A 14,708-nucleotide genomic window follows, 5' to 3' on the forward strand; every position below is an offset into this window, starting at 1 on the left:
CCTATTTCATCTCCTTGTGCAGCAGATTCTTCATCTGTTAAGAAGACGATGACCACAGTAGTACCTACTTTCTTGCGTCATTATAAGGGATTCAGAAAGTTAATTCCTGAAAAGTGTTAAGAGCTATATCAGGCACATAGTCTAATACAAGTTTTTGTTAAATAAATAGTATAAAATAAAATAAAGGAAACTGAGACAGCATGCTTATGCAAAAATAGCAAATTATGGAAGTGGGTGTAAAAGCCAGGGCTCCCCATCTCCCTCCGGTCCCTCCATCTAACTGTCTTGGGCTCCTTCATCACCCAGTGGTACCTCACTAACACCATCAGGATCAACCTTCTGGGCCAGAGGACCCAAAAAGCTACAAAGTTAGGTCAACATTTCACCCTGTATGAAGCCTCTCATAAAAGGTTATTTAAATATAGTGCCATTAAATTTTTATACTTAGATACAATGACTCATAGCTCATGATATTTTTGAGCTTTAATAATAATTCCTGTTTTGAAAAAAAAAGATAATGCATTTTATTGAGATAATTTAGAAATTCTATTTTTATCCCCAATAATTTGAAATATATTAAAAAACCAACATTGTCTCTGATATTTCATTGTCTGTGTATGCATTTGGTAAACTGAAGGGACCGGGAGAAGAATTTGCGTCATGGCTGCTGTTGGGGGCCCAGCCATATCCCTCGCACTCCCTGGAGGTCCCTTACAGACCTGGACTTGCTGTCTTTCTCGGACCAAGAGCGCTACCTGGCCATGGGAGGGTTTGAAGCAGGTGGGAGTGCTCCAGAATGCACAATGGAGGACCGTTCTCAACCAAAGAGGGATGGGAGTCTGTGAGAAACACCTCAGCCTCCTCATGCCTTGGTGGCACAGTTCTGGAATGGGCTCGCCAGTCTCTCAGGGTGTCCCCAGCAGGCCTGTGCTCCAGCTGCCCAGAATGGCACCCGTCATTGGCTTCCTGTCCCGTCCTGTGCTTCCTGGGATCCCCCCTCAAACAAACTACTTCCCCCTAAATCCTTGTCTCGGGGCCTGTTGGGCCGTGAATGACCATTTTTGACGACAGTTTATTGCCCGAGTCTATCTGACCTTCGGCCCTAGAGCACGGGTGATTTTTCTCTTCTTTGTGAGTTCTCCCTGTTCGCTAGCTTCTCTGTTACTCAGTTGAGCTAATGCAGGCCATGTCTAACTACAACTCGCAAGTGGGATTTATAAACGTTCCTCAAACTTTGGGGCTTATAAATTGCTGAGACAGTCTAACAAGTTATAAATATATGTTCTTCCCTCCATAACATTTTTTAAGGAATGGCCTACGAACAGCTTGTGCCAGGATGTGTGTGCGGCGACTGACACTGCACTAGGTGACTGCTCTCCTTTGTCATTTGACACATACCCCCGGCAACTGTAATGCTTCATCCTGCTTATACCCCTTCTGACAAATTCCCTTACAGGATTAGCACGGAGCTTTGGAATCAGGTCATCCTGCTGAAACTCATTTGGGCCCTAAACGTCAATATTTGCCCAACTCCTTCTGCCACGGCACCATGAGATGTCCAACAATTATTTGCAGCTCTCTTTCCGTTTTATACCTCAGCCTCTGCATCCCTCATAGCCCAAAAACAGTACCTGCCCTTCAGAACTTTCTCCGTGTCAGCCCCCCTTTCTCTAGCCCCATGCCAGCCTCTGGATTTCAGAGTTTCCCTGATGCCATTTTCAGCTTGGTGCCCAAGTCTCATTTGCATGGCCTCTTGAGGCCCTGTGGCCTCTGACTTTATGAAAGAGCTCAGACCTCACTCTAGGCCCAGGCCACGGCGAACTTGAGGGTGTGCACATGGCAGGGCAAGAGGCAGAGGAGTCAGTGTAACAGACTCAAGGAAGAAAGGAATTTTGTCTCTGCCTCGAACCACCATGTTTTCACCACGGATGGAGCAGGTGGGGAATGGACATTCTAATCATTTTTTTGCTCTTCTCCTTTAATTTCAATACCAGCAAAAGGGCAGAATTTGCCACTTCAAAATGTGCCCTTTTGGCGTTAGGTTTATTTTAGGCTGATTATTTTTTAAGAAACAGCAGACACAGGACAGGCTCTGAAAATCTTAATCAAAGTTACCCTTTTGTAAGAGACACTGACATTTATAAGGGAACTCTCATCTGTGGGTTCATGCCCTTCAGCAGAGGTGCAGCCTGCTTTAACAGGTAAGGGAGGAAGGTATCAAAACTTCTATTTATACTGATTTTTATTTAATAACAAAGATGAATTAAACATTAGAAATATGTACTCTTGAAATTGAGGCTCACTGTCTCCCTGAGTCCACATCAGAGGATCCCTTATCACGTGCAGCTCAGGCAGCAGGAGTACAAGGCTCAGCATATAGAAGGGTCAACCGTGGCACCTTCTTCTCCCCCGCACTTTCGGGTTTTGGAGAGGCTTCCCAGATTGCTGGGTTTTGGCATGATCTACTTTTAATTAAACTAACATCCCCAAATGGATAAGCAGCTTTAAAATATTCCTGCGAAACAAAACCCCACAGATTGTCAATGATACTAAAATTGCAAACCAAGAGAACAATATGAATATAACAAAGAAGATAGTTCCCTCCTTCCTGGTACAGGCACTAATCAGATATGACACATTCAATCACATTAGAATTATAATAAAGTTTTTCTGATGACAAACAGGTTGACAGTTAATAAAACAGAATAAATCATATAACACATTATTATCTTTTTTTCTATGTAAGTAAGTTTCACGCCCAGCATGGAGCCCAGCACGGGGCTTGAACTCACAACCCTGAGATCAAGACCTGAGCTGAGCTACCCAGGTGCCCCTAACACATTATTTTGAATTTGTTATTTTACTGTTAGTTTCTCTTTTTCTAGTTTATCTTTTTAAAATTCTGTATTTTAGCATGTTTTCTCCCTTGTTTATGAACTTCTGTATAATAGCCACCCAAATTCAACAATTAACATTTCCTAGACTTTGTTCTTGGCTATCCAGTGCGTGTGTATGTGTGTGTGTGCATGCGTGTGCACACACATTTGTTTGTTTTGTTTTGTTATGTTGAACTCTGGAAAGTAAGGTGCAAATATCCTGAGTATTTCAGTGTGTATTCCCTAAGAACACGGACACTCTTCTACAGAGCCCCAATACCATTATCACACCTAACGAAATTAACAATTAATTCCTTAATACAATCTATGTATTAAAGAATATTACATAAGTAATATTATACATACGTACATAACACTACATAAGTAATATGTAATCACATTTCCCCCACTTTCAAAAAAAAAAGAAGTTACTACTTTTTAAAAAACATCCAGGATCAAATTAAGGCATACGCACTGCATTTGTTTGTTATATTTCTTTTCTTCCATTCCTATTGAGTTACAAGTGACACATAACATTGTATAAGTTTAAGATGCATAATTCACTGTATGTACATATTGTGAAAAGGATAACTTGTTATCTCTTTTATCTCCTTTAAGGTGTTAACAGTAGCTCCCCTATATTCTTCTAAAAAATGATGTTGACTGTTTTGATGAATCTAAGTGAGTTATCTTGTAGAAGGTGCTAGAATTGGATTTCCATTGCATTTTATGAGGAGGCACATGATCTCAGATGGTCCCATTATCGGTGATGCTAAATTTAATCAAGGCCGTATTACGAATTTCGTGGGTCCTTGGCACTTTTACCTTCACGGACCCTTTCTCCATAAAAAAAATTAATAACTATACTTTATAATTATCTCAGCATAAAGATAAATATAATCCAAGATGGGTTATATTCATCTTTTTTTCTTTTATTTCCAAAAGAAATTGAAACACTTTCCTAAACCCCTAAAAGTATTGTGGGCCATAGGCCTTGTGCCTACTCTAACTAGTAGAGACGTTCACCCAGGGTTTGACCACCTGGTGAAAGGAGTGACTTCTGGATCTCCCCAACATAAAGGTACATTTTCCTCTTTGCAATTAGATAGTAGTCTATGGGGAGACTCTTTGAGTCTATGTGAATATCCTATTCCCCTAAAACCTCTCCTTCAGTGGTTTTATCATTTTTGCCAGAATCAGTTATTACATTGAAGACTACAGTTATTATCTCCTGTGGAGGGATGAGAATACTGAAGTGCAGAGTCTATGATTTGTCCAAGACCATAAATCTACTTGGTGGTATCACCATTAGGAACCAGATCTCTGCTCCCAAGTCCACATTAGAGGCCAGAGAAAACCAGAGTATATCAAGAAGGAGTGAAAAAAGAGCATTGGAGCTACTTGGCCTGGAGAGAACAGAAAAGGATAACTATAATGTGTTATACACTTAAAGATAATGGTTGGCTGTGCACCAAGGACCAGCAAGTTCTGCACTGGCAGAGTAATAGCTCAAAGGGAGATAAGATGCCATTGCTCTGGATTATGGTCATTTTACAAGTCAGCTAATAATCGCCTCACATTTCTTCAGAAAACTTCCTGATGTTATTCTCAGGACAAAATAAAGCTGATGTTTAATAGCCTCATCAAATCTGATTAGGTGTTAGGATTCTAACTAAATGCTGACAATGTGCCAAGGACCTAGACCATTTGATTCCTTTACTTTTCTCTTCACCTCAGTCCGCTCCAAGTAGTGTGCCTCAGGAGATTTTAAAATATTGTTGTTCAACAATTCCTACAGACTTCAGTAGGTAATTATGGACAAATGAGGGCTGAGATGCTGCATTCTTAAAAATAAACACACTGCCCATATTTGAATAAAAGACATATGCTTCTGTGGGCAAAGGTTTCCAACCCTGGGTGTGGGAGTCCACTCCTGCTACTTGCCAAAAATCTCTTTGAGACATTAATCTTATGACACAGAAAGTTTCTGACCTTTCTGATGTTTGCATAAGAAAAATGAAGCACAGATGTTTTTAGGAGTGGAAGCAACTGTCTCGAGCCCCATGGTATCAGAGGAGTGAATCTGTCAGTCTGTAGAAGAATGATTCTTACTCAATATGTAAAAGTGAATCTTATTTTTGAGAAGTTGGGAATAAGAGACACAGCTGCAAGTCACAGATTATTAATTAATTAGCAAGTATGCACTGAGCCTCTACTTTGAATTAAATGGTGCGTAGAACAAGGAACCTGGAGCATTTTTAGTGACACAGGAAGAAGAGGAACAGATGTTTAAGTTTCTAAGCTCAGGACATTTATTATGAAGTCAGGTAGAAAAGACATACCCATGGAAAGCTAGCAAAGAATTTAAGATGGTGCCTAGTAAACATAAACTGAAGAAAACATTAATAATCCTGTCATAAAATTAGACAGGTTGGGAGAAAGAACAGGAATGATGGAGGCCTAGATTGGGCAGCAAAAGCTTCATCAAGATGGTACTTATCAGCTGGAATCTGGAAGGACAGGATTCCGATGAATGAAGACTCCAGGACTGGGCAGAAAGAAAGGAGGAAGGCAGGAGAGTGACGGACAATTTAGGAACAGACCGTAGACTAGTCCATCTCTTGGGTACGATTAAGGTTGATAGCTCATTCTTTCAGAGGGCAGCAAGTGGGGGATAATGCATGCAAAATGATGCTGGAAATGAATCTGATGATAACTTTAAATGTCCATCATGTCTAACTGTTCTAGATAAGGCTCTTGCGTTGACAAAGAACAGAAGCCACTCAAACTAACTCAAGTGAAAAGGAAATGGGAGAATTTAAGACTGTAACAGGAGACCTCTTGTACATTCATAAGCAGTTCATGGACCAGGAACCAGGGGTCCTCCATTTGACTTAGAGCCACATCATCTTAGCTTCTTTTTTCTTTTCTTTTTTTGGGAGAGGGGGAGGAGCAGAGTGAGAGGGAGGGAGAAAGTCTCAAACAGACTCCACGCTGAGTGCAGAGCCCAACACAGGACTCATCTCACAATCCTGAGATCATGACCTGAGCCGAAACCAAAAGTCAGACGCTCAACTGACTGTGCCACCCAGGTGCCCCTTGGGAGAGAAAGAATCTTAAGCAGACTCCACACTCAGTGAGGAGCCTTATTTGGGGCTCAACCTCACAACCTGAGATCATGTCCTGAGTCGAAATCAAGAGTTGGACGCTTAACTGACTGAGCCACCCAGGCACCCCATCAGCTTCTTTCAAGTGTGCCTCATTCTTTCTCTTTCTCTCAATCTCCTTACTCTGCTTATTTATCTTACACATGTTTAAAATATGCCCACTCCCTTTCTTGACAACAAAATCTTTTATTTCCAGCATCTGTTAATTGACTAACTACATCCTCTCTCTCTCTCTCTCTCTCTCTTTTTTTTTTTTTTTTTCAGTTTAAATGCTTAAGAGAAAGAGAGGCTCTTTAGTAGCTGGTCAGGCAGTTCACTGGCTACTTTAGATGAAGTATCCACCCCAGTCCAACCAGCCATCACTCCTAAACAAGAACCACCACCCCTGCCCCCCACCCCCCCGTGGTGTCTCCCTGCATTGGGCGCTCTGGGGAGAGCTATCTAAACCAGAAGAAGAAACAGACTGACATGTCCCATGCTCTATAGAACCGTAAGACTTCCAGGGAACATTTGATGTGTTCCATACCCATTTGGGAAACTTCTGGTTTGTTTCTCTGCTTCTAAGAAGGATTTACCTGGAGCTTTCTTCCAAAAGAGCTATGATATCCTGAAAGGAGTTGGTCCTCAACTGAATGCTGACTCCACCACTTCTGAAAGTGAGCCTCAGTTTGTCACCTGTACAATGGGGATCATGGCACCTATCCGTTGTCTGGAACATAAATGAGATAATGTGGATGCTATTCTCTGCTTGGCATAAAGCAAGAGCTTAATAAATGGGATTTATTTAATTACTTTTGATATTTTATGAATATGTCATAACAAAATTGCAGTGCATTTTTACTTATTTTTTAATTGCACAAGTGATACATAAATGTATCTGGATATTTAAAAGCAATTCCTAGACTCTATATTACTTCACTGTAAATATATTCATAGTAATATTTTAGGGCGTGCTTTTAACAAATAATGTCTTTTTTTTTAAAGGTTTTATTTATTTATTTGACAGACAGAGATCACAAGTAGGCAGAAAGGCAGGCAGAGGGAGAGGGAAGCAGGCTCCCCACTGAGCAGAGAGCCCGATGCGGGGCTCGATCCCAGGACCCTGGGATCATGACCTGAGCTGAAGGCAGAGGCTTAACCCACTGAGCCACCCAGGCATCCCAACAAATAATGTCTTTTTAAAAAACACAGAAGCACAATACCATTATCACACCCAGTACATTAAAAATAACTTTTTGATATTACCAGTAGTAAATCTATATTTGATTTTCCTCAATAATCTCAAAGATATCTTTTTATATGGTTGTTTGGTTTGAATCACAATCCAACAGGAGCCATTGCACTTAATATGTATTACACATCCCAGTAGGTCTATAAACATCCTCCTTCCTTTTTAAAAATCCTTTTTCTCCTTTTTAATGCCATATATTTGTTGGGGAAAAAAATGGAGTCATTTCTGTAGAATTTTCCAGTTTGGGATTTGACTATCTTCATCATTTAGCAGATTCTTTTATCCCCACATTTTCTGAAAACTGGTACATAGATATAGAGGCTTTATTTAGATTCAAATTATTTTTCTGGCAAAACTAGAAAAGTAATGTTTTTATACTATCTTTCTTTTAAAAGAATTTTTATTTATTTTTTTTGACAGAGAGAGCGAGCGAGCACAAGCAGGTGGAGTAGCAGGTAAAGGGAGAGAGAAAACCAGGCTCCCCACAGAGCAAGGAGCCAGATGTGGGGCCCATCCCAGGACCCCAGGATCATGACCTGACCCGAAGGCAGACACTTAACAACTGAGCCACCCAGGCATCCCTATACTATCTTTTATGTTTTAAAAGTTGTGAATTTGAAATAGCAGCTCAACAGTTCCCATGGCATTTGCACTTGGGAGTATAAGATTCCCAAGAGAAAAGGAGGTAAGCCATTCACTGTGGTTTCTGCCTCATGCAGAAGTGAGTCACTCATGCAGGAGTCAATCACCTTCACTTGGAGACTTAATAGTACTTATGACTGCTTTCTGCCAGAAAATGCAGATAGAAGTCATAATTGCTACTTTATCTATAATTGATTTATCAGAGATAGCTTTAGTCATATACATCTTTGGCTGAAGATGTTGACATACCTTTAATTAAAGATATAAATTCCTTGCCTACATTCTAAGCTAGGAACAAAAATGTTTGAGATGACAGTGAGTAGAGAAAGTGCCAAAAGAAAATAAAACTTCCTCTGAAATTTTTATGTTTTTCTGTAATTGTTTTAAATGAACTAATACAGGGGCACCTGGGTAGCTCAGTTGGTTAAGCAACTGCCTTCGGCTCCGGTCATGATCCTGGAGTCCCAGAATCGAGTCCTGCATCAGGCTCCCCACTCAGCAGGGAGTCTGCTTCTCCCTCTGACCCTCCCCCATCTCAGGCTCTCTCTCTCATTCTCTTTCAAAATAATAAATAAAATCTTTTTAAAAATGAACTAATAGAGTCTGTGAATAGAAAAAGCAAACTGAGGTACACTGAAGCAGGACTATAGTATTGTTTCGGAGTGCTGGGGGTGCCCATGAAATAAGAGCCCTCTCTTCTCTACCTGAGCTGGGAACAGAGAGCTAGATAAAGAAATCGAGAACAATAAAAATAATTGCTTCTATGCCTGATAAATCTATTTGGAGACTGTGACTTAGGTCCACAGCAATAATGAATTGCAAACACCTGATCTCCTATATTACATGTGCCACTCCCCTAGTCAGGGACAATTAGACAACCATAGGCCTCTCTGAGCCCAGTGTACAGGCCAGGTTATTTTTCTCAAACTAACCTCTTAATAACTCACTCCCCGTTCCTGGAGGGAGGCAGAGAGTGAGTGAGGAACCAGGGTGCAGCAAAGAGTGGTAACCCAATAGAAGTTTAATCAACATAGAAGCAAGTAGAAACAAGTGTTCCCCCATCACTGAAGTCCATCACATAAAAGAGTATCAGTGGTAGAACCAGTTTTAACACAGCATTTTCATCAGTGAACACCTTCACATTTAGTGGGTCCCAACTCACAACTTCCTCACGATCACGGCTCACGTTCGAACAAATATTCGTGGAGTGTGCGCAGATCACAGTACTGGCAGATGCCAAGATGGAAGACACTCTGCCCACCAGAGGCTCATTCTCTAGTGGGTTCTCAGACAAGTGCATACAAGACTGGTGTTGTGTGCTAGGTGTTGGTGCTAGGTGTTGTTCGGGGAGCTGTGGCAGACATTGAGATGCTCTGCTCAGACCTCCCTTGAAGAAAAGATTCACTATCCCGCTGCAGGGACTGTGGTGAGCTGACAGCCTCCAGCTTCTGCTTTCAAGCAATGGTCATGGTCTTCTTGGACAGTTCCTGCCCAGTGACTAAACCAGATAGTAACTAAGGTCGCACTCTTGGGGTGGCCCCAGCCCATGACTAAGCAAAGTGGTGATATAAAGGCCTGGCCATTTCCATCCAAGGCAGGACTCCTCCACTGGGCAATCTCTGTTACCAAGCTCCCCATTAGGCTGGTATAGGGTGACCAGCTGTCCTGGTTTGTTGGAACTGAGCAATTTCCCAAGATGTAGGACTTTCAGTGCTAAAATTGGGAAATTTCCAGGCAAATTAAGATGGTTGGTCACTTTCCCTGGTATAGACCTTGTCAGGTCTGCATCAGAGTCTGAAAGCTCTCTACCATCCAATATTACTTCCTTCCCTTTGCCTTTCACAGGTATTACTCCCTAATAAATTTTTGTTCCCCTGGTTCCATCTCAGTGTCTGCTTCCCTGAGCACTCAGTTTAAAATAGGGGCACATATAGCACAGAACCCAGGAGGGACCTAAATACTCCAAGAGAAGATGAGACTGAAAGGAGAGCAGGGGAAGATTAATTTGACAATTACAGGGATGCTCCTTGTATAATTTTTTCAGTGGGCTATTTGTTCTGCACCCTTTGAAAAAGCGAAGAGGGATATGCAAATACTCAGTGACTTCAGGTTTCCTAAACTGCATTTGAATACTCAAAATGAAGGCTTTGCTGAAAACCAAACAAAAACAAACAAAACCCCCCAACCTTCTTGCCCCTGTGTCCTTCTTTAAATTTTTTAAAGATTTTTATTTACTTATTTTAGAGAGAAAGAAAGAGTGCAAGCAGGGGGAGAGCATAAGGAGAGGGAGAGGGAATCTCAAGCAGACTCTGTGCTGAGTGTGGAAACTGACTCAGGGTTTGATCCCTTGACTCTGAGATCATGACCTGAGCCAAAACCAAGGGTCAGAAGCTTAACCCACTGAGCCACCCAGGCGCCAGGTGCCTGCTGTGTCCTTCGTTAAACATGCTTGTTACTAATTTCTATGATTTAGGAAGAGAAGTGAAAGGAGCGGGCATCTGGGTGGCTCAGTCGGTTAAGCATCTGCCTTCGGCTCAGGTCATGATCCTGGGGTCCCGGGATCAAGCCCCGCATTGGGCTCCTTGCTAAGCAGGGAACCTGCTTCCCCCCTGCTTGTGCGCACGCTCTCTCTTACAAATAAATAAATAAAACCTTAAACAAAAGAAAAGGAGCTTCAGCTTTCCTGAGAAGCATTCTTAAACTCAGGAGGGACTGTGGGAAGAATCGGGAACACATCCTTCAGAGCCAGGACTAGGATAAGGAGAGCAAGGTACTCGGGTATGACATTAAAGGAGGCATTCGCTGTCATGGTTGTTTGAATACAGAGTCAGCACTTGCATGAAACTGAGAGGGAGCACCCCCTTAAATACTGCACCCAGCTGCCTGGCTTGCCTCACCCTAGTCCCAGCCCCGGCATCCATAATAATATTAGGCAACTGATACATGACATTGGCTCTTTTCTGCCCCAGGTACAAAGCCATCGTCCGACCAATGGATATCCAGGCCTCTCATGCTCTGATGAAGATCTGCCTCAAAGCCGCATTGATCTGGATTATCTCCATGCTTCTGGCCATCCCGGAGGCTGTGTTTTCTGATCTACATCCCTTCCATGAGGAAAGCACCAACCAGACCTTCATTAGCTGTGCCCCATACCCACACTCTAATGAGCTGCACCCCAAAATTCACTCCATGGCTTCCTTCCTGGTCTTCTACATCATTCCATTGTCGATTATCTCTGTCTACTACTACTTCATTGCCAGAAATCTGATCCAGAGTGCTTACAATCTGCCTGTGGAAGGGAATATACATGTCAAGAAGCAGGTGAGTGTTTAGGATTGATTCACTTCCTCTTTAGGACTTTGGTCCCCTTTGCACTCCACTGACAACCACATTATTTAGGGGGTCACATCACCTGATTCTATAATTAGAGGAGGTGGGTGATGGTAAATGGAAACTCCTAGTCACAGAAGCCCAGGAATTCAGGTGTTCTTTATAATCTTGTTTTCTTACTAAAGACGTAAGCTAGCAAGGTGTTGAGAATCTGGAAGAGTTGGAAGTGTGGGTTTCTTTTTGAGAAATAGCTGAGTAAGTATTGTTAACAAAATAAAATAATGGGGCACCTGCGTGGCTCAGTGGGTTAAGCCTCTGCCTTCGGCTCAGGTCATAATCCCAGAGTCCTGGGATGGAGCCCCACATCGGGCTCTCTGCTCAGCAGGGAGCCTGATTCCCACCCCTCCACCCCGCCTGCTGCCTCTCTGCTTACTTGTGATCTCTGTCTGTCAAATAAATAAATAAAATCTTTAAAAAAAAAAAAAAAGAGGCAGCATTATTTCTCAAAAAGAAAAAAATTTAAAAATTTAAAAAAGTAAAATATTGAGACTCCTAGGGATGTGACTTCTTTAAACTCCAGTCAAATTCTTTGGATAGGAAGACGGTTACCACATGGGGACAAAGCAGAGGGAACAGGAAAATGAGGCTGGTTGAAGAAACAGAAGTAGTTTGATTAAGATAGGCTCACATCGCTTTGGGTTCAAATCCAAACTTAATGACTAACTTGCTTACACACTCTGGCCCTCAGTTCTCTTACCCATGATACAGGGTGATGACCCCTGGATTGTGAGGCTGTGTGACCTGGAGCGCAGAATGCAGGATGCCCTCCATACGTGTTAGACCCCCTCGCCATTCCCCGTAACACTGCGTAATGTCAAACTTGAGGTATGAATAGCAGAAACCAGGGGCTCCAGCTTTCTCCTCTTTGTCAGTTCTTGCTTTCTCGTCAAAATGTAGATCATGTGGTATTTATGATAGAAAAAGCAGAAAGACTCCCCGTCCGTTTAAATGTACAGCTGACTCAGTTGGTGGCTTTACCCTTTAAAGTACCCCTCTTTATGAGGAGAGAGTGGCAGTTCTCAGTGACACTGTCTCTACATTTGAAAGACCTCTCAATAGTGAACATCCACTGTACCTCAAATGCTTAAACGGGAAAGATGTTTCCCCTTGTAGAAATTAGGAGAGGGTGCTGGGAACAAAAAGTTCTAAGAACCTTCCTGTATCGTATAGCCCAGAAATAACTTGAGATTTAAAAAAAATAATAATAGGAAAAAATAATAATAATAGTAGGAAGTTATTTTGGCTTGGCCAATGAGAAAGAACAAAGCTGGCTGCTTTTTTGAGCATCAGAGGAAACAAGAAATGATTAACTGTGGAGCCAAGAAAGACATGAAGTCATATGGCTGATAAACTGCACCAGGGCTCTCCTGAGGAAAAAGAGGTCACTTACTAAAATTTCATTGTGCAATCCATTCAAGCATGTAATCAACTCTGTTTAAAGATCTGTTCTCAGTGGCACATTCTAACTATATTCTACTTCATGGGTTTCTGCTTCCTGGCTTTTCCATCTCTGTCTTTCTGACTTTCCCCCCTTTTCTCCATCTGTTTCTGTTGCTTTTCTCTCGTTTTACTGGATTTTCTCCTGTCCTCTTTCTCCCACTGAACTCTTTTTCTGTGGCTTTGTGAGCTCATCTATTCCCCCGATTCTTTTTCCCTGTTTTTTTCTCTGTCTGCATCTTTGTCTCTCTGCATTCATCCCACACTTGTCCCCTGGTCCCTCTGCCACCATGTGTGTGACTCTCTCCTTAGATTGAATCCCGGAAGCGCCTCGCCAAAACGGTGCTGGTGTTCGTGGGCCTCTTCGCCTTCTGCTGGCTCCCCAACCACATCATCTACCTGTACCGCTCCTACCACTACTCCGAGGTGGACACCTCCATGCTCCACTTCATCACCAGCATCTGTGCCCGCCTCCTGGCCTTCACCAACTCCTGTGTGAACCCTTTCGCCCTCTACCTGCTGAGCAAGAGTTTCAGGAAACAATTCAACACCCAGCTCCTCTGCTGTCGGCCTGGCCTGATGACCCGCTCTCACAGCACTGGCAGAAGTACCACGTGCATGACCTCCTTCAAGAGCACCAACCCCTCTGTGGCCACCTTCAGCCTCATCAATGGAAACATCTGTCATGAAGGGTACGTCTAGGCTGACCCTTGACCCTGTCACCCGGGGTCCCCGCTTTTGCTTTATGGCTAGTAAAGAACCCCTCACATCTGTTGTTGTCTCTATACCCTCCAAAGACCCTTCGAAAGGCTGTGAATTTGTAGGCAAGTAGCAGAGAAGCCCAAATGGATTGCTGTGGTGTTTGAAAGGCCCATCGAGGCTTATATTTTCCATTTCAACTTCTGAATGTTCTTCTGATGTTGAGCCAACTGTCCCTTTCTAGAAAAGGGAATAAGAAATTATCTTTTTTTAAAAAATATTTTATTTATTTATTTGACAGACAGAGATCACAAGTAGGCAGAGAAGCAGGCAGAGAGAGAGAGGAGGAAGCAGGCTCTCTGTGGAGCAGAGAGCCCGATGTGGGGCTCGATCCCAGGACCCTGGGATCATGACCTGAGCCGAAGGCAGAGGCTTTAACCCACTGAGCCACCCAGGCACCCGAGAAATTATTATCTTAAGCATCAAGCCCTGATACACGAGTATGGCCAATTAAGTCATAGAAACTATATGAACCACCAGATTTATATAGCAGAACAATTATATATAAAATGTCCACTTTTAAAAGTGAAGTGAAAGACTTCACCTTGTCATTTGTTGAAGCAGAAACTAGTGCTTTTTTTTTTTTACACACCTAACATGAAAGCCAACCCTGTGAAAAAGTCGCATGTAGGAGGGACCATTCCCAAATTGGTAACACTGGAAGCCTGAGTATTGACTGTTTTTAAAAGATGTTACTGGGGACATCGGAGAAACACTCAACACATCATTTTAAGGCAAAAACACAACCAAACACATAGACACATATACCAAGATCCATGCGATTGATATCTCAGATTGATATCTCAGACTCTGAATTCTAACTCAGAGCCATGGTATAGTTAGTTCTACCATAAAAGAGAAGTTCTTGTGGGGAAGAATTTGGTCATGCTTTCAATTCATCATTTACAAGTACGTGAAGTGTAATATTTACTTTTGGTATACAGGTTTTCAGCCAAATGTATTTACTTAGATTTGGCTGTCCTTGTCTGCTACACTGAAGCAGTAATTTCTTATGAAAAAACAAGGGGGGCGGGGAATCACATCTCAGTGGAAACAGAAACATGTTTACATTTCACATATGCTTACCTAAAATCTGTGGGAGGAAATGAATAAAATTTATGTAATATATATTTCTGTTTGAATATGTCTAAGTAATTTACAGGGCTTAGCTTTCAGAAAGAATTGTAAAATTCTAAAACACTACAG

General features: G+C 42.2%; 1 protein-coding gene across 1 annotated transcript in view; it reads left to right on the forward strand.

The window, feature by feature from the left end:
* The window catches only part of GRPR (gastrin releasing peptide receptor), a gene marked incomplete at both ends in the record, with an annotated part of 29,123 nt that extends 15,678 nt beyond the window's left edge, over positions 1–13,445 (forward strand). The window contains 2 exons of the mRNA XM_080795610.1: positions 10,886–11,237; positions 13,056–13,445. Coding sequence (XP_080651736.1) covers positions 10,886–11,237; positions 13,056–13,445 — 742 coding nt within the window. The remainder of the gene's footprint in view (positions 1–10,885; positions 11,238–13,055) is intronic.
* Positions 13,446–14,708: the final 1,263 nt, after the last annotated feature.

This window comes from Martes martes (genome assembly GCF_963455335.1).
Source record: "Martes martes genome assembly, chromosome: X".
NCBI classification, from domain to species: domain Eukaryota; kingdom Metazoa; phylum Chordata; class Mammalia; order Carnivora; family Mustelidae; genus Martes; species Martes martes.